This window comes from Triplophysa rosa, linkage group LG7, assembly GCF_024868665.1.
Source record: "Triplophysa rosa linkage group LG7, Trosa_1v2, whole genome shotgun sequence".
In the NCBI taxonomy this organism is placed as follows: Eukaryota; Metazoa; Chordata; class Actinopteri; order Cypriniformes; family Nemacheilidae; genus Triplophysa; species Triplophysa rosa.
In genome coordinates this window covers 26,314,200-26,340,050 of record NC_079896.1, presented here as the reverse complement: position 1 = coordinate 26,340,050, position 25,851 = coordinate 26,314,200, and the positions used below count along the sequence as shown (strand labels likewise).

Here is a 25,851-nt window from a genome sequence, read left to right as displayed (position 1 = left end):
AGTCATCAGCGGCTGCAAAACCTCCAGAGCCCGAGGAGCCGGCAACCGTCGAGGTTTCAGAACAAAAAGAGCCGGACGAAACCACAGAGAGCTGTGAGGAAAACAACGTGACCGCAGAGCATAAAGATGAGACAAGGGATGAACAAGACATGAACGGAGAAAAAGAGTCGGCGGTGAAAGCTGAGAACGGAGTTGACGAAGCAAAAGACGTGAACGCAAGTGAGGAGAGCGAAGAGGCAAAGAACGAAGATAGCAATGAGGAAAGTGAAACGAAAAAGCATCGTGACGTAAATGAAGGAGAAGATGTTAAAGTGACACATATAGATGATGAAATACAAGACGGAAACGCAAACAATAATAATAACAACAGCGGTCTGGTATTAAACGCTGGAGATCTGCTGGACTTCTGCTCGGTTCCTCCTCGGGATTTGTTCAAACAAGAAACCATCAGCAGTGAGATGACGGCCTTTGACCTTTTCCAACTTCATCAGGACGTCCGTGTCTCACCACGTGCCAAACACTCAGAGGACATCACAGAACAGCAAAAAACATTTGCTTGCACGGAGACGTCGGACGACAACCCAAAGTTCAGTGCCTCGCGTTTTTTAGACGACATATTTGCAGGGTTTGATGAGAGTTCCGCTTTGTTGCCTGAATTTAAAGACGACGTTTCTAGCAGAGGATGTGCTTCATCTCAGCTGGATGACCTTCTGGGTTTTGGAATAGAATCAAAAGGGGAGGCGGGCCGACACGCAGAGGCAGAAATGAGGAAGAATCCGCTCGATAAACATGACACCAAAGCTTCCGGAGCGCTGGGTGAAGCCGGCGGCCTCTGCCAGGGTGAAAATGACTTCTTGTCTATAGAGGATCAGATTAAACAGAATCGATATTACGAGGATGATTGATGAATTCACACAATCCGCCATACAGCCGTTTATACACGATCACAGAACAATCCCAAAGCTCAGTTCATGGAGAAATGAATGTTAGCATGCTTGTATTCTTTTTATACTCCAGCCGGCACATTTTAATCACATTCTGAATCTTTTGAAAAGCTTTATTTGAAGCACCTGGTGTGCAAGAGGAATTGGGGAAATATGATGATGATGATTCTTTTCGGTATTTGCTGTAAACGTTTGACACAGAATTCATGTATCTTTGCTTGTGTTCCATGCGAAGTATTCTTTTAATCTCTTTATAGAGCGTTTGATTTCTGCTTCTGTTTGATAGAAATTCTGATATGATTTTTAGGATAAATTGCCTGCATTCTTCTGCAAAAGCATTGACAATAGTTCAATAAAAAAACATGTTTCTGGAACCAACAGCATATTTTTCAGTATTTTATCTCAAATATTTTTTCTGATCTTGATTCAGGTAATGAACACTGAAAGTGCATTTGACATTCACAACAAATAAAATGCGATTTTTTAGCAATATAAATAACTTTTACTTAAATGGTACGAACATTTGCAAACATCATTGGGGCAACACTTTACAATGTTGGATATGTTATTATAAGTTAAGAGGAAAATATTTCAGTTTGCAAAGAATTCGTCATTTATTCAAACCTACTTTCTTCATCAGAACACACAAGAAGATATTTTGAAGAACGTTGACAACATTGAACCCTATTGACTTCCATTGTGTGAACACAAAGCCACTGAGACATTTCTCAAAATATCTTCTTTGTGTTTCACTGAAGAAATACAGATTTACAACCACATGAGGGGAATAAATTTTAATTTTTAGCTTTGATGTGTTAGCTGACACGAGCAATAGACTATATTTTATAGCATTTGTTGATCATTGGTAATGTTAGTTAATACAAATACATTTGTTTTCAGACAATAAATAAAGATAAACGCTACGCATACACACATTCCTATTTCTATACACGAACCCCTGATCTGATTATTAATTAAAAGAAAAGGTGTTCAAACGAAAGTCATTTAAAAGCAAGTAATTGAAGGGTCGGTCGAGATTGCAGTAGAGTTGTTGGTAAATGAGCAGTACGCACGCGTGCTGGCGCTCTTCTGTCGTGCGGGGTCGCATGCGCGGTGCTGATTGGACAGCTCTGTAACCCGCAGCATCCTGTGCACTGGATCCTCCATTCCTCTTCTGCTCTAAACACTACACACAGCATCTCACCAAAGCACACAATGCGACTGAGAAAGGTAAGTTCACAACACCACACCAACATTTTCTATCACCAGCTGCGTCGAGGCGCTACACGCGCTGCATTGTCATGTTATTCCCACGTTGCGCTCTTCAAAACAAACAATGATGCTAAAAACGATCTCCGCAGCGATGTCACACAAGATCCATTTTTGCTTTCCCAATGAACATTTTAGTCAAAGGTTGTTCTTACCTTTTTATAGTCCGTGGAAGGTTTTTCCAAAACAGAAATCTTAAATGTTCTCTGTGGAACCGAAGAGCTCAACCTCGTTTAACCTTATTGAAGAGAGTATGGCGCTAAAATGAGCCACGCGTAAAGCATTCTGCGTGCGTTTCTATGGGGTTTCGTGAACATAATCTGTGAACATTTGGTGTAAAATGGGACTGTTTCAGCTTTGAGAAGGTGGTTGTGGATTGTTTGTTGTGGGTGATGCAGAAACTGGCGTCATTCATCAGCGCATTCTAATTAGTGATGCTTTGAAAAAGCTCACCATTATTATCTTTCTGCCTCTTGTGACCCATTCTACCCAATTCTGACCCATGAATGAGGGCTCAAATCGAGCGGCCCATTGAGGAATGGTGTGCTATGACTTTTATAAGCGATCGGGTGGGGGGTGTTCGATGGGGGGCAAAAAAACAGCCGAAAAATCCCATTGATTTAACATTGCGTCCAAATTTGACGGGTCATAAGGCCATTGCACAATGCTCCGAGCGAGGTCTGGTAGAAACATGCGGGTTACCACATTTGAAGAGGCTATCAGGCTCTGTAAGAACATACATTACAATGTTGTGTAAGTTCCACCCCTGGGGTGTAAGAGCCTCCCAAAATTTCCGTATACCGGCTCATAGACCTCCATTAAATTGGGTATTTTCGACATTGATTCAACATTAAATCAACTATCTTTAATATCTGTGAAGTAAACTTTTAAGGAGACTTTAAAGTTTTTAAAGCACTCTTTCGGCCTTTGCTCAAACCCATGTCGGCTGTTTTAAAAAAAAAGAATCTCTCTCTGTTAAACACGTCTAACAGGGTCACACCCCTATAGTTGCCCTCAGTTTCTGATGTACTGCAATGGCATCTGTTTGTTTAGGCTCTAAATATATTGTGTTGATTTTGAATGCACATGAGCATGTCTTTTTAAAGCCTGAGCTATTTATAGACTGTCTTTTGTTTGTGATGGCTTGTTTCATTGTTATTGTGAAAGAATGGCTTGAATCATTCATACTGTATGTATTTGCACAGATAATGTAACGCTGTTGTATTCAGAGCAGCTTCTCTCTGTGCCGAGGGAGAATAAACTCCCCCCTGCATACCAATCTTCTTGTTTAAGCATTTATTCACATAAATATTTTAGTTCTGGTGAGAGCGTCGTTTTTCTGAGAAGGGGTTAGACGTGTTGTGATGTGTTATTAGACAGGATCCTCACGGCGGTCGTAAACGCACAAACATTATTGCATTGATGCAGAATGCAAGAGCCTGTGGCCATCTGCTTTTTTCACTGATGCAAATATATGCATTTGTCTTTAGCTTTAAACAATTCAATCTTAAGAAATAAAGTCTTAGAAAGGATGCAGAATTGTAATTCAAAGCTGAATAAACTTTAAGTTAACTTTGAATTACATTGCATAGGAAAAATATCTATTCCAGGTGCAGCCATGTCTTTCTCACACACACGAGCTCAGGCTTGAGAGCAGCCATCTGTTTATTGATCCGTAAATCAGAGAAAGTCTTACATTAGCAAACACAATTACACACATGACAAATGTGCCGCCATTCAACTGAGAAATGTGTTTTGGGCTTCGGCAGACTTGATTGAGAACAGATTGAGTCAAAGAGACGGAAAGAGAAAGAAGAGATTTAGAAACAATTGACCGTCGACGCAGCTTCAGTCGAATTAAAACACAAAGACCAGCCGCTGACAAGACTGATTGAACACATTTACATTTACAAATACAAGTTCTGGAGAGATCCAGTGAACACAGTGATCATCAAATTAAGTCTAAAAATGAATCAATTTACTCAATTTGATTATTTACTCACTTTTATGTCAAACCCATATGTCCCACACCTTATTGATTTTACTAACAAACAGATATTCAGGAGTGTTCATGTTGGGATGTAATGTCACTTTAAGGGAAAATCACTGTGCTCTGGAACTGTTCAACCGGATGCCCCATGGCAACAGCTGAGTATCCCACGGCAACAGAAGACAGGTGCTGTGCACCGAATTACAAAATGGTACTAATCACTGAACAAGAAATGCGGAGGGTTCAGAAAGTGTGTTGTTGTCTGATATATTGTTGACATTCACTGTCAGAAACATATTATATTTAAGGAACTGTTCACCTAAAATAAACGTGATGATTCACTAAAACTAGTGAAAGTTTCTTGGTCTTAAAGTGACAGTTCACCCAAAAATGAAAATGTTGTCATCGTTTACTTCTTGTCATTTCACACCTTTATGACTTTCTTTCTTCCGCAGAACACAAAAGAAGATATTTGGAAGAAAGTTGGTAACCGAACAGCACTGGACCCCATTCACTTCCATTGTATGGACACAAAACACAAACGTGAATGGGTTCCAGTTTACAACATTTTTCAAAATATCTTCTTTTATTGTTCTGCGGAGGAAAGAAAGCCACACAGGTTTGAAATGACAAATGATGAGAGAATTTTCTTTTTTTCTTGGGTGAACTATCAGTTTAAGTGAATTCCAGGTAGAAGTACTTGTTCAGTGAACACAGACTGTCCTAATGTATTTCTTTAGCTTGAATTCTTTGGCATTTACAGTATTTGCATGTTTCTGACCTTTTTAAAAAAACAAGAGAGGCTGGTGGTGATCCAAATAAAAAATGAAATCAAGAGGAAAAATGTCTGCTTTAGTAAAAAAAATACCCTTTTTATCTCTTTCCCAGCATCCTCTGCTAAGTCTACCTACATTTGATAACCCATTAATAACAAATGTCGGCCATTTCCCTGATTGTACATTGTATATCACATCATAACCTGCGCATAGACCACACTCTTACTCGTATTAAAGCATATCAACACCAACAACAAATGAAATCATTTAAATGATTCTATGACTTTATCATTTAATGTAATGATTGTAATTTAGTGTTTTATAACAGATTATATTGTTGTCACACATGTTCTCATGTTGTTTCAGAATGATCTCGTAACAGTTTAAACAGCATTACAGTATCTGCAGAGACCATTTCAAAATCTGTTTTTCTGATTTTAAAATGAACAATATATAGGTATGTGTTTAAAATGATCGTTTTTGTTTCATTCTGTGGTCTACCAACAAAATTTCTCCCAAATTTCAAATGAAAACATTGTTTCTAGCATTTATTTGCAGAAAATAAAAACTGGAGAAACAGGTGAAAAAACAGAAAAGCTCTGTATTTTTTAGACCCCTTTCAGAAGTTCAGATGTATTTAGGAAAAGTTCAAACGTATTTTTATATGTGATAACCTGGATTTTTATCACAGTTAAGAAACAATATTGCACATATACAACATTAAAAAATCTGAAATTCATATTTCTTTTTCGGTTAAACCTTTTCTCCAGCCAATATCATTTTTATCAGACGATGATTCAGGCTGCCCAATATATCTCTATACATGTCCATCTGTGCGAGACAACATGGGCTCTTCTCGGCTAAAAAGAAAAAAAAGCTTCTCACACGGATGTACGCAAGGTTAAAAGAGGTTTAGAAAAAAATCCGATGAGTCATTTTTCTCTCCCAAGTGAGATTTTGAGAGAGCTGAGGGTGTTGGGAATCACCTCCGACTCTTCTGTTGTTGGAGTCTTTCCCAGGCACTTGCTGCTGCTGCTGATGTTGTTTGTTCGTGGTGTTTTGTGTCTTCAGGTGCAAAAATTCTGCTGAAGTGCTATTTAATAATTGAGACACATAGATCTCTCACCACCTCTGTACCTGTAATTTAAAGTCCCACCCCTAATACTACCACTAGTTTATTTCTATAGTTTTGATTTACTGTATATTATTATTATTATATATATTTTTTTAACTTTTTAAAATCATTTTAGATTTTTTGTTCAAGCCCCATATTCACAAATAAAATAGACGACAGCAGCGCCACAAAATGAATTTTATTGTTCATATTTGTGCTTTCTAGCCATTGATTAAAAAAAATCTAAAATTATTTAAAAAAGTTAATAAAAAATAAAACAATAATAAACATTATTATTTTAATAATAGCCATTATTGTTAAAATAATAATAAACATGTGTTTATAGAGTCTAATACCACACATTCATTTTGGGATACAGTTAATTTTGCATATATAATTGTAATTTGTGGAATGATCTTATATATGACATGATATGAGTTCAGCACTTATATATAATTTTTTTTGTCCAGTTTAGATTCACACGCAGCCTAACCGTGAGATCTGGGAAGAAAGCGTACACCCATCACCAGAGACGAGGGCATCTCGACATTCATTGACCTACAAACAGACGTCCTGCAGAACCTGAACTGAGAATCATCCACGCTTTATTAATGACAGACGCAGTGCGGCGATGACCCACACAGACAGAAGGTCAAGACTGGGAAAGCGGATCTCAGCAAAAACACAAGTCAATGAAGCTTCTAGAAACATCTGAGAGAGAAAACATGAGTCACAGACACAGTAAAGAGAAGGCAGAATCAATAATTTGGGAAAAATATATCAAGAAAGAGCAATGCTTCCGAACAAAACCAAACCAGCCTTGAGATGGCTGGTTTGAGTTCGTTTAAGCCATGTTCCTGAAATAACTTCACGTGATTGGCCCGTGGGCTGACTGACAGGAGATCAGAGATGCCATCGAAGGTGTCGTGTTTGTACATGTTGACCGTGGTGTGCTGGGCCAGCGCTCTGTGGTATCTCAGCGGCTCGCGGCCCTCGACCGCCTACGTGGGTCAGATGACCTTCACGGTGCGCAAGCCGCCGCCGAGGCTCTCGAAGAACGATACGTTCAGCAACATCCGCACGCGTTCCCTCAATCCGCACAATTTCAAGTTCCTCATCAACGAGGCCAAGAAATGCGAGGGCACGCCGCCCTTCCTCGTCCTCCTCATCAGCACCAACCACAAGGAGTTCGACGCCCGGCAGGCCATCCGCGAGACGTGGGGAGACGAGAACACGTTCGGCGACGTTCGCATTTTGACACTGTTCCTCTTGGGCTTCAACACAGAGCCGGTCCTCAACCAGATGGTGGAACAGGAGAGTCAGATCTTCCACGACATCCTGGTGGAGGACTTTGTGGATTCCTACCACAATCTGACCTTGAAGACCATCATGGGCATGCGCTGGGTGTCCACGTACTGCTCCGACGCTCGCTACGTCATGAAAACCGACAGCGATATATTCATCAACATGGACAATTTGGTTTTTAACCTCCTCAGGCCTAACGCCAAGCTGCGGCGACGCTTTTTCACGGGTCACGTGATAAACGGAGGACCCATACGTGACGTCCGCAACAAGTGGTTTATGCCCAGAGAGCTCTACCCTGACAGCAGGTACCCGCCTTTCTGTTCCGGCACCGGATACGTGTTCTCCGGAGACGTGGCCGAGCTGGTGTACAAGACGTCACTCCATACGAGACTCCTGCACCTGGAAGACGTGTACGTGGGATTGTGTCTGCGCAAACTGGGCATTCATCTCTTCCAGAACACCGGATTTAACCACTGGAAGATGACGTACAGTCTGTGCCGCTACAGAAAAGTGTTGACTGTACATCAGATCTCACCGGAGGAGATCCTTCGAATATGGAACGATATGTCCAACAAGAAACACCTGAAATGCTAACAAGGTGGTTTTGACATGCTGTCATACTTTCATTACAAAACTTTGGACACATGTTGCAGAAAATACTTCTTGATATTAACCGGATCGTATCACACACACACACAGGTTAGTTTACCCATGATTCCAGACATACAGATGATGTCAGTCTCTAAGAGGAAAAATGGGTTTTTTAGGCCTAACAAACATTATTATTTATCTACCGAACTGCTATGAATGTACAATATATTCTGTGTATTACTATAGTAACAACTTTCAAAGTAACACGATATTATATGTGAAGTATTTACTATCCCAAATGTCTGAAATAACCACATTTAATCCTGTATATCTCTTCGATGACGATGAAATTAGATTAATTTATATTATGTGTAGTTACAGCTTTTGCAAAGCAGTAGAGTTCAGTTATGGAACTGCACATAGAAATATTATTCTGCTGTTGAGAAGCGTGCAATAAAACAATCCAAACTATACACACATGTGCAAACAAAACTGCAAACACACACATTCTTATTAGAGACGTAACGATTCACTCAGCTCACGACGCGATGCGATTCACGATACGATTTATTCACAATTTATTTTTACAAAATGAATTTTTACATTTAAGAAATATCAGCATATCCACGTTTCCCCTTCAGTCGGCCTCTCGATGTTGTGTTGAGAGACAGACTGGGGTTTGATCTTGAGAACCTATCATCTCCGAGAGGAATTGAAAACGCCAATGGGCTTTGGCAAATGGCACACGCACCCCAGTCCCCGCCCTGTGCATACGGGTATAAAAGGGAGGTGGCGTCGGCCATTCACTCATCCTTTGTTCTTCGGAACCTGCATGACGGTACATGTCAAGCGATTCTTCTCTCCGAGAATTCTCCTTCCAGACTGCTGGATTTACGATGCGAAGCAGCGGATTTCTCCCTCTCGGTAGCAGACGTCCCCTGGGCGTCCCGGCACGCTCACCTGGCTCGTCCCCGATGGGCGGCGGTGTACCGTCCCATAGCAGGCAGTCTCGACAACGGGATGGGGACGAACTTTCTGTCATAACGTCGGACAGCTACCTCCTGGCGTCAAATGCGGAGACCCCTTGGAGCTCCCGCCCCCGGGCAGTCGAGCCCGAGATGAGGCAACGCAGAGATGACGGCCGTGCTTGTGTTCTCCCCACCGGTGAGACCATGTTGGTGTCTCCACATGTAACCTCCCCTTGCGGTAGGATGTGGCCTCCGTAACACACTCTTCAATGAGTAGAGCAGTGTTTCCCCAGTGTTCCTTAAGGCACCGGGTGGTGTCTCGCTAATAGAGACGAACGCCACCGTCCGTGACGGCCATCGGTACGAGCCTCTCAGGGTATGCTACTAAGTACTGATCCCACTGGAAGATTACGTCTCGCAGTAGCGCTCACTCGTGACTCGCTAGTCTAGTCAGTGTCGCTCCGCTTGAGGTCGTGATACGGCTCAGCACCGTGGCGTGTAAAGATAGGTCCCCAGTCGGTCTCTCGACGTTGTGTTGTGACGTTGACGTTGTGACGTTGTTGTCTCGGTTACGACTGTAACCTCCGTTCCCTGATGGAGGGAACGAGACGTTGTGTCTTCATGCCACAACGCTTCGCCGACCCGCTGCAGCGACCCGGAGATGCCTCTCAGGTTCCTCAGCCCAAAAGATGAGTGAATGGCTGCCGCCACCTCCCGTTTATACCCGTATGCACAGGGCGGGGACTGGCATGCGTGTGCCATTCGCCAAAGCCCATTGGCGTTTTAAATTTCTCTCGGAGATGATAGGTTCTCAAGATCAAACCCCAGTCTGTCTCTCAACACAACGTCTCGTTCCCTCCATCAGGGAACGGAGGTTACAGTCGTAACCGAGACGTTTCCAAGTTTGCAGTAAACACAGCGGCCCCTGCTGTTCAAAACATGTACTGCGATTCAAATAACATCTCAACCGGCTTGAATATTATATTCACATATTTTATTTTGATCGATTTTCAACCAGCTCACGGTGAATCGTTACATCCTTAATTCTTATTAAAAGAATCGTTCACCCAAAAATGAAAATGACGTAATTTATAAGTCATTCTAAAGCTGAATGACTTTCTTTCTTCTGCAGAACACACAAAAAAAGATATTTTAAATAACGTTGGTGACCAAACGACATTGAACCCCATTGACTTCCATTGTATGGACACAAAACCACTGAGACATTTCTCAAATTATCTTCTGTCGTGTTCCACTGAAGAAAGAGTCACATACAGATTTACAACCACATGCGAGTGAATAAATGATTAATAAATTCAAGGGATTCTGAGGGAAGCCTAGACAAGTCTGAACAACCCACAGTAACACCACTACAGCCGGTTCAAGTTAGTCTATGCTTTGTATTTTTTAGACAAACATCTTGCTTGTGCTGCATTAGTGAAAAACATCACACATGACACAGAGCACATGTGATGAGGTCACGGAGGGGTCATGCACTTTATTTTACACTGCTGACTGTGTAATTAAAGAACCCGTTTTATAAAAAATAAAAGCGTATCCGTTAATGTACTTATTATTGTATTTCATTTATTTCAAACCATTCATCACAGTCATCATGAAAGTCTGTTATCAGAATTATTGACAAACGTTCTGTTTATTCACCGCAGGTGCAGATGTTTCATTCACCTCGGTTTGCCAACCAAACGAATCCTACCAGTAAACCACTAGTTTTAACTATGGTTGTGAATCATCTCTTTTAAAAGCTACGGCAATGAGTGCAATAAATCATTGCACTATCTATCATTTCCAGCAACTTCCCCAGAGGCGATCGCGGACCAGAATATAAGATGTCAACTTAACTTTCTTAAAAGTAGATAAAAGGCAGATAAGAAACTAGACAGTGTTTAAAACAAAATGTCATTGTTTTTATTTCAGCAATATATTTATGTTCAGTTACACGATGAAGTTGCGCTCAGACACATGAGAAACCAGTCGCGAATAGTGGGCGGTGCTATACGCTTGTGCTGTGGATGGGTGGGAGGAGTTTGAGTTAAGAGAGGAGGAGTCTGAACTAGAAAGTCTCCACCTCTTTCTGTCCCATCCTCTGTGAAATGAACGAGGGCTGCAGCGATGGGTTTCCATTCCCACGTGTGTGCTGACCTGAGACGGACTCAGACTCAGTTTATGACGCTGAGCTCTCCCCTCATACTCATCTACTGATGTCTTCTTGTAGCTGTTGAAAAGACATTTGAAGATATTTACAGAATCTTTTTTAAGAGGGTTTGACTTTGGTGTGATGTGAACTCACAGCCTCAGGAGTAGAGAAGACAGGACCACAGAGACAGACGACGCTGCCATCGCAGCAGAACCCATCCAGGGCTGAAGCACCAGACCAACAGGCATAAACACACCTGACAACAAAACACCAACATGTCTGTAGTGTCACAACATCGATTGAAAAGCGAGTTTGTGTTTGTGCGTGTTGCTCACCTGCTGCGATAGGAATGCCAAGCAAGTTATAAATGAGAGCAAACACAAAGTTCATCCTGATTCTCCTCACCGTCTTTTTAGACAGCTCAATGCTGGCCACGACGTCCAGCAGATCATTCTAAATCAATCAAGAAAACAACTGTGAAATGGACATTTCTGTTACATAGAATTGTTCGCTGATGACTGACACGTGATGATGGAGAGGCTCACTCGTATGAGAACGATATCTGCAGCTTCTATAGCAACATCGGTGCCTGTTCCGATGGCGATGCCCAGATCTGCATGAGCGAGAGCGGGCGAGTCGTTCACTCCGTCGCCAACCATTGCCACCTTCAGACCTCTTTCCTGCAATTCCTGAACCTTCGCTACTTTATGTGATGGCAAGACCTCCGCAAACACCGTCCTGATACCCACCTGCATAAAAGATTCACTTCCGCATTTTAGAATGATAGGAAAGACCTCAAAAGATCTTTTGAACAGCACTTCTTCTGAGCTCTCACTGGCTTCTCATTATTTTGTTTCGCAAGTGAAGACATGAGTACCTGTGTGGCGATGGCCCGGGCCGTGCGTCTGTTGTCTCCCGTGATCATAAACACTTCAATACCCATACTGCTCAGGGTACGAACAGCCAAAGCCGACTCTGTCTTCACTGTATCCGCTATAGCTAACATAGCACACAGAACCCCTGACACAAACAATAAACAACAACAACGTGTGATTGATCTATAAGGTCCATTTCAGACCCACACAAAATCTGTGAAGATTCGGCTTTAACTACACCGGCAAACAAACATGATGTTGACATGATGAGATAACTAAATATGCATATTGATGGGACCAAATATCATTTTAAAAATGACCATTTCAGAAGGAAAACTCGATTATGACAAGAATAATAATCACAAGTATTTTGGCCAATATTGAGATCCCGATTATTTAACACGATTACTCATTACCTTTTAAAAACAACGTCGAAAAATGTAAAATCTTGCCTTTTAAACTGTGAATTCAACTGAAAAAGAAATGAAAAGAAATGAACCACTGTAAAGGAAATGGGCGTCACACGGCTATATAAATATAAATAATTGTTTTACCTCGATTATTTTGTTTTGTAATTGTTGAAGGCCAAAATGGACAATTACGATTCGTTTTCGATTAATTGCACAGCCCCATTTTTACGCAGTGTTTTTTGTCTAATTTTCCTGAGCTTCGTCTTTTTTGATCCTGCATATAGCTAAAATAATATAGATGTGCATACGTTCTATCATTTTGGTGTTCCGGTACAAACATCAAACATTTCTTAAAGGGACAGTTCACCCAAAAATGAAAATTCTGTCATCATTTAAAGATATTTGGAAGAATGTCAGTAACCAAACAGAATCTCATCCCCATTGAGTCTGTAGAAAAAAGAAATAAAGGCAGGTCTGGAACTACTTGAGGGTGAGTAAAGGATGACAGAATTTTCACTTTTGGGTGAACTGTCCCTTTAAGACACATTTTCTTGAGAAAGGAAATAACTCAAAATATTAAGTCTTGTTTTTAGGTGACTTTAAGTGCTCCCAACAAGAAAAATCTCTGCCAACGGGATAAGAAAAATAAACTTGAATTGAGTTTGACCTCTTTACTAATAAGTACCTAATTCAATATTATTTTATCAAATAAATCTATTTTGATTGCAGAATGTTCATAGATCATGGAAAACAAAAGAACCAAGTAAGAAATTCATTTCTTTGCAGTGAAATAGTCACCACTGTGCACACTAGAGAGAAATGTGCTTTGTTATTTTTAATGAAAAACATTTGAATCGTACACAAGGTAAAAACAAACTTGTATTGTATAAACATGACAATGACAGTGTACCATCAATAGCCACCAGTATGGCTGTCTGTCCTTTGGTTTCGTGGCTGCTCATGGCATCATCCACATCGGCTGTGACCTCCAAACCGTTTCTCTTCATCCAATTTCTGTTCCCGATCAACACGGAGTATGAAGGACAGTCTGGAACACAGGGGTTATTCTACCTATTAAAACACATGTCACTTATATGGAAAAGCAATAAAAACAGCATAACCAAAAGCCAAAGAGAGGGTTAAAAATGGTTACGTAAAACTAACTTTTTGAAACGCTGTAAAACAGAAAAGGCCGTCATAAAGGCGTCAAAGGCTGTAGTAATACACAAATATCACACTAGGGGGCACCAGAAACACAGAATTCTCGCACCTGACCCTGTGTCTGTCTCCGTCAGCAGACTGCTCTCATCTGTGGTGGCTCCGTGGAGGGTGAGGAGAGATGCTGATGTGTGGGTCTCGTGTGTTTTGGGGTTGTTCTGCAGCAGATCCTCTATGTTGGAAACTTTACAGCTGATTCCACAGCCAGGAACGGCCTGGAAGTCATAACAGTACCCCAAAGTTTCTGAACCCAGCTCCTACAGAGATGCAGAAATACACCAGAAACCATTCAGAGAACTGTGTAGACACATCAAATCAAAAGTGACCCCCAAGAGGACAGCAAGTCACATTTTGTTTTTATTCATTAATCTCATTCACTGTTTGTTTGTTTGTATGTATATGCGTAACGTCAGCAAAAGCTCCTTTTTTGGATGTTCCCGTCTGTAAAAATGCAATAAAATATAGTAAACAAAAGTGAAAATGTATCAAATAGGATGTGGGTTTAAAACAATAGAAGGCTGTTGAATGTGCCCCTTTCAGGTGGCTAAATCATGAAAATCACTTTGTCTGCCTCTGAAATGTTTGATCACTTGCTGATGTAATCCAGGTGTTAACCAATGAAATTACATTGTGTGTAAACAGAACGGACACATTTCACAATCTAACATCTAATGCATGAAATGTGCACACAATAGCGTGTCCTAAATATTCGTTATATGAAAACGGTTTCATGTTCCCTTCAAAACACATGAAAGAAAACAATGCCGTGAGCAAGCAAGCGATGCAGCCAATCGGCTTGAGTCACGCTGACGTGCGAGCTGATTGGCTGGCAGGACTCGCGAGTTTCATGAGTGAACTAGGTCATCAAACTCAACTAAAGTCTCAAAGTGTTGTGTGTTGGTTTCCTCAGACCTCTTTGCAATGCTTGGCGACAGCCGTGCCCAGCGGGTGCTCACTGCTCGCCTCAGCCGTGCCCACCACAGCCAGAACCTTCCGGAGAGGAAGCTTCGCTCGGTCCCACAGCACCAGCACTCGGGTCACCTGAGGCACTCCATTAGTGATGGTGCCCGTCTTATCAAACATAACAGCCTGGACCTGCAGGGCGAGCAGAGGGAGGGTAACAGATATATGGAAATCGGTTTATATTATATATAAAGCTCCATTAGGGTTTAAGCGTTGGGCATTGCCTTGTGGGCCATCTCCAGAGGTTCTCCTCCCTTTATAAGAATGCCATTCTGAGCGCCCACTCCGGTGCCGACCATAACAGCGGTGGGTGTGGCCAGACCCAGAGAACACGGACACGCGATAGACAGAACCGTGATGGAGGCTTGAAAGGCGAAGCGGATGATCACGTCTGTTCTGGAGATGTTTGGGTCGTAACCCTGTAGAGATAATACCAGAGTTTTCGCTCGTGCACACCCGTGTGTAAAGTGTGAGTGTACATACAGTCCAGCAGAGAACTCACAGGAAAATATTGTGCAACTATGTTAAAGTCCACAAAGCCAATGATGAGCCACGCCACCACCGTGAGCACTGAGACGATGACTATGAAGGGAACGAAATAGCCACTCAGTTTATCAGCAAACTGTTGAATCGGTGCCTAAAGAGAAAGAAAGACATCAGGACAGAAATCATGATGATTGACAAGAGGAAGTGTTTAGTTTAGATAAGTCAAATAATGAAAATGTAATCGAATAAATATTATTATATACAGTATAACATATGTATACATATTATATTGTATTGTATTGTATTGTATCGTATAAATTATATTATATTAAGTATATTATATTATATAAATGATATTGTATTGTATTGTATTACATTACATTACATTATATTATATAAATTGTATTGTATGGTATTATATTATTATATTTCATTTAAAATAAAAAAATAAAAAGTAAAAAATGTATACAAATATTTAGAAGAGTAACAAGATCTAGGTCTTAAGTCTACTGTATTTGACACATGCCAAAACATTCGTTAGAAGGTCAAAATATATGTCATTTAAAAATACACGGGTGTCTCAAAAAATAAAAAAATATTTCTAAACAAGATTGCTCCGCTGCTTTTTTTACGAAAAATTATCTAAACAAATTCTAACAATTCTACCAATCATTTTTACACCCTACAGAGTTCAGACAGTTACACCACCCAACATAAAACATGTTCATTACAGGAAATGTGTAAAAGATGTGTAGAAAAAATTGCATTATTATGCATTGTATTTTTATCAACAATAACTCTGTTCGTGAATGTATTTGTGTGTGGACAAACCTATCGCATGTGCGTGCGTGCGTGTGTGTGTGTTACCTTTGACGTCTGAGCCTCTTCCACTAGCTTAACTATCTGGCTGAGGGTGGTCTCTGACCCCACATGTGTGGCCTTCACCAGCAAAGCTCCGTGAGCATTAATAGAGCCGGCGATCACGTAGCTCCCCGCTCTCTTAATCACAGGCATTGGCTCACCTGGAGAAAACACGAGACTTAGATTCTCTTCGGGTCCCTTTAACTCCATTAGAACTAATGCAATAGGTTGGTGTGTTGGGGCGGGGCGGGGCGGCTCGGGGCGGGGCTATCTGTTCGTCGGTACCATGGAAGACAGTTTAAGTTTTGTTTGTTTGGGAAACCTGTAATCATGTTTGCATTTCCATTGGTTGACACTGCCCTTACAAAAAAACCTTTATGTTTGCTATTAGTATACTTCGTCTAAACTTAAAATAAGAAAGTATGCATTCAGTTTACTTTTTATGTACTTCTCACAGAAATGTCGCTGTAAATTAGTTGTGTACTCAAAGTTTACTATTCCCTTTATAAACTACAAAGTGGGCCAATTTAGTACCAAGTGGTATTGAAATAGTAGAAGTACTTACCACACAAAGTATCCTTAAAAATATACTTGAACTTTGTTTAATACTTAAACGATAAAATAATCAAACGAACTTGTTTTGTTTGTAATGGTAATGGCAGATATATTACATAATGATGCTTTAGCTGCCTACTGCGGGATGCAATAAGTCATGTACCAGTGATAAGAGACTCGTCTGCCATAGACGTGCCCTCGATGACCTTCCCATCCACAGGAAACTTTCCTCCTGGTGCCACTTTCACCACATCACCCCTCTGTACCAGATCCACAGGCACCTGCTCCTCTCTGACATACAGAAAACAAGACATACTTACGAACCAAATGAACTTCAAATGCTATTTAACTGGCAATCACATCAGTTAGAATATAAATTCATTTATTGTGTTCAGCATAAAGTGAAATGAACCTGAGAATAGTGTTGTCAGGGCCCAGGGACACGATAGTGGCATCTGTAGCTTGGAGAGACATGAGTTTTGCCAAAGCCTCTGAGGTTTTACTCTGAACGGGTGAAAAGAAAATCAACAAAGCACTCATAATGCTCTCATACAGGTAAATAATAATCTGTTTGATTTTCTGAGCATGGAGATCCTTCTAGCCAAATGAACACATTTGAGAGATGAATTACTCTTTCTTTCTTTCTTTCTTTCTTTCTTTCTTTCTTTCTTTCTTTCTTTCTTTCTTTCTTTCTTTCTTTCTTTCCTTTTAACGCCATATCAGCACTAACGACTATTTATGGCAAACAAATTCATTTACTGTTTCTTCACCTTCGCCACATGCTCCAGCCAGCGTCCCAGAGCAATGAATACAAAAAGCATGGGAGGCGTGTCGAAAAACGTGAGCGGGCTCTGTTTGGCTCTTTCGATCATGGCCACGAGCAGCACCACACAAGAGTACACGTATGCAATGGTGGTCGCCAAAACAATCAACACGTCCATGTTGGCCGCACCGTGTCTGAGCGAACGATACGCTTGTATGTAGAAGTAGCGACCACCTAGAAACTGAATAAGGAAAAAATCTGATCAATGCTCAATAGGACTGCCCAGAAAACCTGTAGGGCAACAATCATTATTTTTCCGTTTGGTGTCAATTGCGGTGTAGAAATAAAATACTTCCCCTGTTTAATTCTAAGGTCAGGTGTCATTGAGGTACCGTACCTGAACGGGTGTGCAGAGCAGAAAGAAGGCCAGGTTCATGATGGAGAGACCAGGTAAGATGTTTTGATCCGCGGGCATAGAGCCACCATGTTCCTTGTGTTGACTGTCCATCACCATCATATAAATCATCAAACCCATCACAGGAATCCCAAACACCAGACTGAAGAGAAACGAGTGCTTCCATCTGCACAAACAGTTTCAAAAATACTTTACATGCTAGATTTTTAGAGCGGTTTTACGAATGACATCATCACTAAAGAGAAAGGTAAAGATCAGATGTTGCTCAAGAGATTTGATGGAGTTCTCAGTTGTGTTTGATTGGCATATCAGATGTTTCTCATAAAATTGATCAGGAGAAATAAAACAGAATCAAATGAGAGTGTAATTGTTGAAACACATGAAGAGTACGGAGGTGTAAAATGAGTGTAGATTACAGAGGTCAAATAATCTGGATTTGAGTCAATTTGATGAGTTGATATTGAGATCTTCAATAATATCGACTTTTGATCGCAGACTTGACAAATCTGAGCTCAGTTCGACACATTGTTGTCATCTCTTCTCAAACTCTGATGACAGACACATTTGTCAGATTTCTGACTCTTTTTCACAAGAGAAACTATACGCAGATGAGATTAAAACAAAACTTTACATTTGCTCTATTTAATGTCATTGATGTTTAGGTGAAATAACTGAGATATTAAAGAGGTCTCATCTGAGGTTCCTCTTATCTAAAAATTTTACAGAATCGTAATGTTATTTTTACAGATTTTCCACGTAAAATGTAAAAAATGACATTTTTATATATTTTTAAAATACGGTCAAAAGCGTACAGAAAAAGACCGCAAATTTACAAGAAAACGGTGAAACCATGTCATTTTACAGGAAAAACAACGGTAAATTTCCGTTTTTTAACAAGGTTTTATCTTTTACAGTTTAATTTTTAAATACGGTCCAAAACATCAAAAATGTACAAGAAAAACGGGGAAACTATTTATTATATCCTGGATATATTATATCCTGCAATTTTACAGGAAAAAACAAAATTTGTTTTACGGTATATTTCTGTCGCTACGGCTGACAGAAAGTTTCCGTTTTTTACGGATTTTTGTTACAATGTAGGTACAAACACAGATTAATATTTAACAAAGATACTTGCTGTTGAATCTCCTCTTGGTGGTCCAACATGTTGTTTTTCTCTAATCCCTCATTCTTTATCAAAGACACTCCAAAACCCAATCCCTTGTGAACAGACAGAGAAAGAGACAGAGCGAGAGATTGAAATGAGTATAACAAGCACCCATCTTTCTCTCATTATCAATAATTTAATTATCTGTACCTCAATGATTCTGACGATATCTCGAGAGCCTATCAAATCCGGGTCAAACTTCACATGAGCTTTGTTTGTTGCCAGGGCAACGGAGGCTTCCAGAATCCCCTCAGTCCTCAAAAGTTTGCTTTGGATGTTATTGACACAGGAAGCACATGTCATACCGGTGACCTGAGGAAATATCCGTGTCGAGACTGAAACAAGCTCGGAGGATTTTAATAGACGTACATCAAAACACTCTTCTGTTGAATTCTACATCAGCCCTTCATAAGAATTTCCATTTCATCTCCCTTCCCGCCGTTTCACACAAAAAACAAAGGGAGAAAGCCAAGCTTCTTATCGTTTTATGTAAATAGATTGCTAGATGCAGTGTTTCTGTAACCACAGAGACTTCTCATCAAATGAATACAAATGGCAAATGTGTGCACTCACAGACAGATCCAAGATCCCATCCTGCACTGTGTTCTCCTCCATCACAGACGCTCCGAAACCCAGATCAGAGATGAGCCGAACGATCCGTGACGGATCCAGAAGTGCGGGATCATACTTCACCTCGGCTTTACCAGCCATCAGAGCCACCAACACTGATTTAATACCTACAAAAACACTTCATTGCTCATCTACGCCTCAGATTTTACACGTGATGGTTAAAGGTTTATGCCATTATTTACCTTTATGTTTCAGCAGGTTTCTCTCAATGGTGGCCACGCAGGACGCACAGGTCATGCCGGTCACCTGAACGCAACATTTGTGTGTCTGTCTCTCTTCAGAGCCGCTGGGGTTATTTGTGATGGTCGAGTGTGGAGATTTGGCCGTCTGGACACAGGTCTGTAGATTCAGCTGCTTCTCACCACTGGACGTCTGACAGACCGACGAATCTTTCAAAGAAACAGATTATATTACGTAAAACTAGTGCATTACAATGCAAACACTTTCACTGGGGACCAAACCCATGACCTTTGAACCGCAAACACAACACTCTGCCAACTGAGCTAAACAGGTAAAGTAGCTTTTACAATTAATATATCTACAGAATGAACTGTTTGAAATGACTTTATGCACAGTTCCCACTTACATTTAGAGAGAGAGAGAGAGAGAGAGAGAGGGCAGCCTAAAGCCTCTTTAATCCGTTTAGACTCTCTAACTTTCTCATCTGAAGGGTTGCCATGGGTTTGAGTCATTCAAGAACACTTCATGTTATTCTAGAACAGCAATCTGTGTTGTAACTAAAGAAACTTTTGCTCTGGACAGAAATCACTGGCTAAAGCATCTGGACACGATAAAGATGATAGCTGCTGGGTTTAAGAGGCAAAGAAAGTTTACCTTTTTTTAAGGTCCCGTTCTTAAAAGCCCTGTTAAAGTATAGCACTACGTATTTCAATTCTAAATGTGACTCAAACAATACCGAAGGAACAGTTTTCCCAAATATGAAAATTCATGTTACTCGTGTTATCTTAAAGCAACACTTTGTAGTTTTTCGACCCTAAAATAATGTCTCTAGAATTATTGCAGTGGTAGAGAACAACTCTTAACCGGACGAGTTCTACCAATTGCGCTCATCAACCACATGGGGGAACCTGTGAGCAAAAGTTCTACAGTGTTGCTTTAAAAATGTTGGATGTCAAAATGTTAAAGCTCCAAAAAGCACATCCATTCTTCATTAAATTAACCCGAATGACTCAGTGGGTTAATAAATTCTCGCTTTGGAATGATACGATTCTATCTGCATTCTGAGCACTGTTGACATATTGAGCTTCAAAGTTTTTTATAATTCCAAAGTGACAAAATGTCTTCTGAAGCGATGCTTTTGTGAGAGAAAACGATTCAGATACCTCGCGTTTATTTAGCGATTAAAATGCCGCATATCCATGGCAACATACAGATCAGAGAAGTAAGTTCAAATACAGCTCATCGGTAACATCAAATCTCATTCGTTATTGCACGTCTAGCGACGAAACACATATGACAAGTCACGAGACACACAATATTTGTAAACTAAAATTTATAACCAACATATGTTTTGCATTCTTTCTGGCAACAGTCTCTCTGCCATCTGCATCCTCCTAATACCTGACTTTACACGTTTAAAAAAGAAATGTGCTTTAAAGATTCTTCACAGCGATGCCACAGAGGAACCATTGCGGGTTCCACAAAGAACAATTCAGTCAAAGGTTTTCTACCTCTTTATAATCTGAAAAATCTTTTCTCGCCACAAAGAACCTTTTGTGAAACAGAAAGGTTCTTCGGGCATTAAAGGTGGAACCATTTAGACATAAAAGGTTCTTCTATGGCGTCATCAAGCACCTTTATTTTTAAGAGTGGACAAAGGTTTTTGAAGCGTTCATTTATTGCAAACCATTGCCATATGCACATATTTGTGATATTTTTATCATGTTATCAAAATATCTTGCAGTCTACACTGGAGTCATTTGGAGAACTTTAAAGATGGATTCTTGAAGCTTTGCCATGTCACCCACATATAACAAGGTAACATGACATCGTATGTTGATCTAAAGAAAGGAAGACGTACACATCTGAGATGGCATGAAGCTGAGTAAACTTTGAGAGAATTTTCATTCATTTCATTTCATTCCCAATCTTAAACTGGTAGAGCCCAAAGTCATGGGTTTGATCCCCAAAACTCCCGTGTCAAATATATGTTTGTTGTTCAGTACCTTGTTCTAAGCAGGCTTCAAATCCCATGTCCTCAATCGCTTCCCGCAGTTCTTCTGAACGGGTGACACTGGAGTCGTAGGTTATAATTCCCTTCTTTTCCTGTAAGTAAACTTTAACAGAACCAACCCCGGCTCTCTTAGACATCATTCCCTCAATGGTCTGAACACAAGAGCTGCACGTCATTCCCTCTATTCCAATACTGACCCAGGAATTACATCCAGAGTTCCAACCAGGGATGGAAACCCTAAAGTTCCCGGGTGGTATTTCCTCTAATAATCCTTTAACAGTCTCCAGGGTCAGCAGAGACGGGTCGAATCGAAGATCAACGCTTCCTTTTTCCAATGACACGCATACAGAATTAACCCCAAACCTTCCTGACAGAGTTGATGTTATGTTCTGAACACATGAGCCGCAATGCATGCCTGCAACTCCCAACGTCACCTCGGACCAGTCGGAGGCATGAGAGGCACAGGTTCCTGAAGGTCGTAGTTGAATGGAGGCATCAAACCCCATGTCATCAATGTGCTCTCTTAAAATCTCAGGTGTCACCGCCGCAGGATTAAACCTCACAGAGACGTCTTTATCACTTAGAGACACCCGCACATCATGAACTCCTCCAAGACTTCCAATCTGTTCTTCAATAGATCGGACACATGATTGACAGGTCATTCCCTCAACCTTCATCTTCACTACCCTCTCCTCGACCACAGACAAACGGGGTTTTAATTCACTGGGACTCCCTTGTTCATAAGCAAGATTATCAAAAGCATGTTTTTGAGCGGGGCAGGCCTCACGCGGACCTCCGTTCCCCTAAAAAATAAAACGGCTCCGATCAAATCTGTGTTTTCATTCACTATTACAGGTATCAAAATGTCAAAAGTTCATATATGAGCACTTCAATGTCTAAACTGATGGTTAAATGTTTTTTTAATCGCTATTCCAATATTTTGGTAACAGATTTGACAATAATAAAATAAATACAGCTCAAAATTAAAACCTATTCTTCGGATCGGTACTTTACATAGATAATTCATTTATAAAAAATAATAAAGCACCCTTTAGCACTCCAAAGCATTTTATAATCACACACACAAGTATTGGCACAAAACTTTTCCATTACAGACCATCAAAGAACAGATTATTCCAGGCTGTCCGACTAAACGATCACAAGACCAGAAATTCTGCTCGGCACAGAGAGAAACGCTTATTTCTTTTTACAACTTTACATTATTGGTCAAGACCACTTACTAACTCATATTTACCAAATGTACTAGAACATGCTTTAGGGTTTTGTGCTATACACATGGACATCCTTATGTGGTAAACACAACCAAAATTGTAAAGTGGCTCAAAAGTTCAACCGACTTTAAAAAAGTATTGCAAAAGGAATAAAACGACAAATAAAACGTTTCATAAAACTAAACGTTTAGTTCTTTTTATATGACAAGCAAAAAGTAAAACAGGGATGAGATTAACTTTAGTGCACTTTGTTGGGGCACCGGTGTGAACTTAAGGGCAATGCTTCTCTCAAAATCACCTTAAGATCACTTGGTTAACCAAGTTATAGTTTTACTATAAATAAAAACAAATTCAAATTTTAGTTAAAACACGCGTTAACTTTTGTAAGGGCGCATGCAGTCTGTTATCTAAGAAACCCAGGAGAGTGTAAAGTATTTACAGTAACCTTTTAAGTATACTACAAAATACTTTTCACGAATTTAACCAACCTTAGATTCGTCGAATCCATCTTTAGGACAAACGCAAGGATCCGGTCCACAGTGACACAGAGATCCACAGACTTCCATGCAAACCTGTTCTGTCCCATTCTCAGACGACTTTGAGATCAGTTTGGAGAAGTTATTAAACGCGTTGAATTTATTGTTCATTGTACCGACTAAAGTTGATAGTTTTCCTTACATAATAATACAGTCGCTCGTGTGTTTCATACCGCAGGTTTTAAAGTGGCTCGTGACTGCGTGCGCGCGCTCTTAAATCTACGCAGGTTTGCGCTCAGCGCTCATCTGTCACCTGCATCACCTCTCTGTGAATCTCTTTGGATTTTGCACTCGGCACAGCCTGTCAAAGTCTTTTGCGCATAATTTCTGTAAATGATTCAACTGAATGACGTTGCCGAGTGCACAACTAAGCAAACACACACGCACACACGCACACATGCACACATGCACACACACAGACACTCTCTCTCTCTCTCTCTCTCTCTCTCTCTCTCTCATTGGATCAACGACTGCCAGTTTTATTTTCTATCTTTGTCGTTTGCACTCTTTTTACTCGTTTAAATCTAAATATTAGGAACACTTTTTCCTCCCGAAATAAAATACAAATTAGGTTTATTACAAAAATCGCATTATGGACCATCAAGTTTTAAAACGGTTATATAATTTTGGCTCTTATTTCAGCAGGATTCTATGGGTTCCCATCCACCAAATAAAACCACTCGAATAGAACCCAACACATTACCCGCAGAGACCCACAGACACCATTTTCCCATTAAAACCAATTCCCATTATAACCATTAAATCCAGTAGAATATCTCTGATCCTCTGATAAGTATCGTTTCCCCAAAATACCAGTTAATGCGTTATATTTTTTCAAGAAAAACATATCTTGTTACTAGTCATTAATAATGAATGACCGTTATTGACTAATTATTGGTGATATTACACTTGTTATTACCACTGCCACATCTAAAAGTGCAACATTTACAACCTGTTGCAATAAAACAAGAGACTGTAATATGTGTCTTTTTTCCACCAGGGTGCACACGTGCAAATCTTTAATGCTTAGGTTAAAGTCGATGAAAATGACTTTAAATTGCCATCCTTAAAACAATGACATAGTTGACACATAAAATGACATAGAAAAAAACTTTTTTAAAGTACACAGCCATGTGTTTTTGGACGGGCAAATCTTTGTGATATTACAGTAGCCTATACTGTATGTGAAACACCACAGCTTTCTAAAAAAAACCTTTATTTTCTTAGGCTGTGTGTGGAACACAGATAGCCTGAAATGTTATAAACTCCTCCATTGAGAAAAACACTGAAATAGTAAAGAAATAAAAATGGAAATGGAAATAGAAATAGAAAGATAAATCAAACGAGGAAAGTAAAGGCTTTTTATCCCATGTCAATAAAGCAATCTAAATCTCTATAAACAGTGAAGTGAAGAGAAATGCAGTTTAATAGGAAGAAGTATAATTGAGAGATTACGGGTCATCTTACCCATAGTGTACACCAGGTGGATCCATACATCGCCAGAAGGTTTATGTTCACTCTGTGTTGTGTTGTTATTCTGCGCTCGCTCTCTCTCTCTCTCTCTCTCTCTCTCTCTCTCTCTCTCTCTCTCTCTCTCTCATGGCAGAAGGACATCCACATGACTGTCATGAATGTTCAATTGTCCTTTAACACTCAATAACAGCAACATCCGCAGACAGCCCTTAAGAATGTACCATGGTAAGCCTGCTGAAATAAAGCAATACAAACTAATGGTTTCTAGAAATACCATCATGAACCATCAGCTGTTTACCAATAAAACCAGTACAAAATTCCTTCATGTATGTTTTGGGTCTTATTCCAGTAGGATTTCACAGTGTTCTGTTGGTTCCCATCCACCAGATAACATCCCACCAACAGAACCCAGAATTAACAGTAGAGACACAGACAACATTATAGTTCCAATAAAACCAATAATTCCCATTGAATACAGTAAAATGTCTATCATGGTTTCTATTTTTTTAAACAGGGAATACTACAGCTATCATTTTTACAGCTAGTGTACCATAATACAATTTTAACAAGATGACTAAAACTTACCACAAAATATTTAAAATATCTAAATATTCGACAAAATCAAAACAATTATGTTGTAAAGTAATGTTAAAACACTATTAAACAAGAGACAATGTTTGTGAAAAGGAAGGCTAAATGAATCATATCAAACTAGGCCATGAGACTTGTGTTGAAAGGTAAGTGCAGTGCGGATCATTATGAAGAGGTCGGTCATCTACAAACACAAACTGACATGACGTGTTGAATGAATAAATGAAAGCACATGCAGAGAAAAACAGAGACAAGTGTACATTTTTCTATTGTTGTTTTCAACCTTAATTCAGACAGCACACGTTCCATCAAACCACAGACCCACAGAAGAACTTTCAAGTCAAATCCACGGGACTCTGTTGTCCTGAG

General features: G+C 40.1%; 2 protein-coding genes across 3 annotated transcripts; one reads left to right on the top strand and one right to left on the bottom strand.

Moving 5' to 3' along the window:
• Positions 1-2,041: 2,041 nt before the first annotated feature.
• On the top strand, positions 2,042-8,703 carry b3galt1a (UDP-Gal:betaGlcNAc beta 1,3-galactosyltransferase, polypeptide 1a). Of its 2 annotated transcripts, none has more exons than XM_057338452.1 (2): positions 2,042-2,174; positions 6,564-8,703. In XM_057338452.1, exon 2 carries the CDS (start codon positions 7,003-7,005, stop codon positions 7,990-7,992), a length of 990 nt encoding a protein of 329 aa, XP_057194435.1. In that variant the 5' UTR covers positions 2,042-2,174; positions 6,564-7,002; the 3' UTR covers positions 7,993-8,703. The 2 variants fall into 2 exon arrangements, with proteins under 2 accessions (XP_057194435.1, XP_057194436.1); XM_057338453.1 differs by having other exon boundaries at positions 2,064-2,174; positions 6,569-8,703.
• A 1,913-nt stretch (positions 8,704-10,616) lies between these two features.
• Positions 10,617-24,965, bottom strand: atp7b (ATPase copper transporting beta). The gene is made up of 21 exons (XM_057338451.1): positions 24,886-24,965; positions 21,643-22,453; positions 19,639-19,845; positions 19,400-19,563; positions 18,977-19,138; positions 18,797-18,879; positions 17,641-17,824; positions 17,251-17,484; positions 16,893-16,984; positions 16,644-16,771; positions 15,932-16,086; positions 15,081-15,215; positions 14,803-14,997; positions 14,528-14,710; positions 13,668-13,872; positions 13,308-13,445; positions 11,990-12,132; positions 11,658-11,861; positions 11,448-11,565; positions 11,266-11,368; positions 10,617-11,190 (listed from the first exon to the last, which is right to left on the bottom strand). Exons 1-21 carry the CDS (start codon positions 24,913-24,915, stop codon positions 10,911-10,913), a joined length of 3,954 nt encoding a protein of 1,317 aa, XP_057194434.1. The 5' UTR covers positions 24,916-24,965; the 3' UTR covers positions 10,617-10,910.
• Positions 24,966-25,851: the final 886 nt, after the last annotated feature.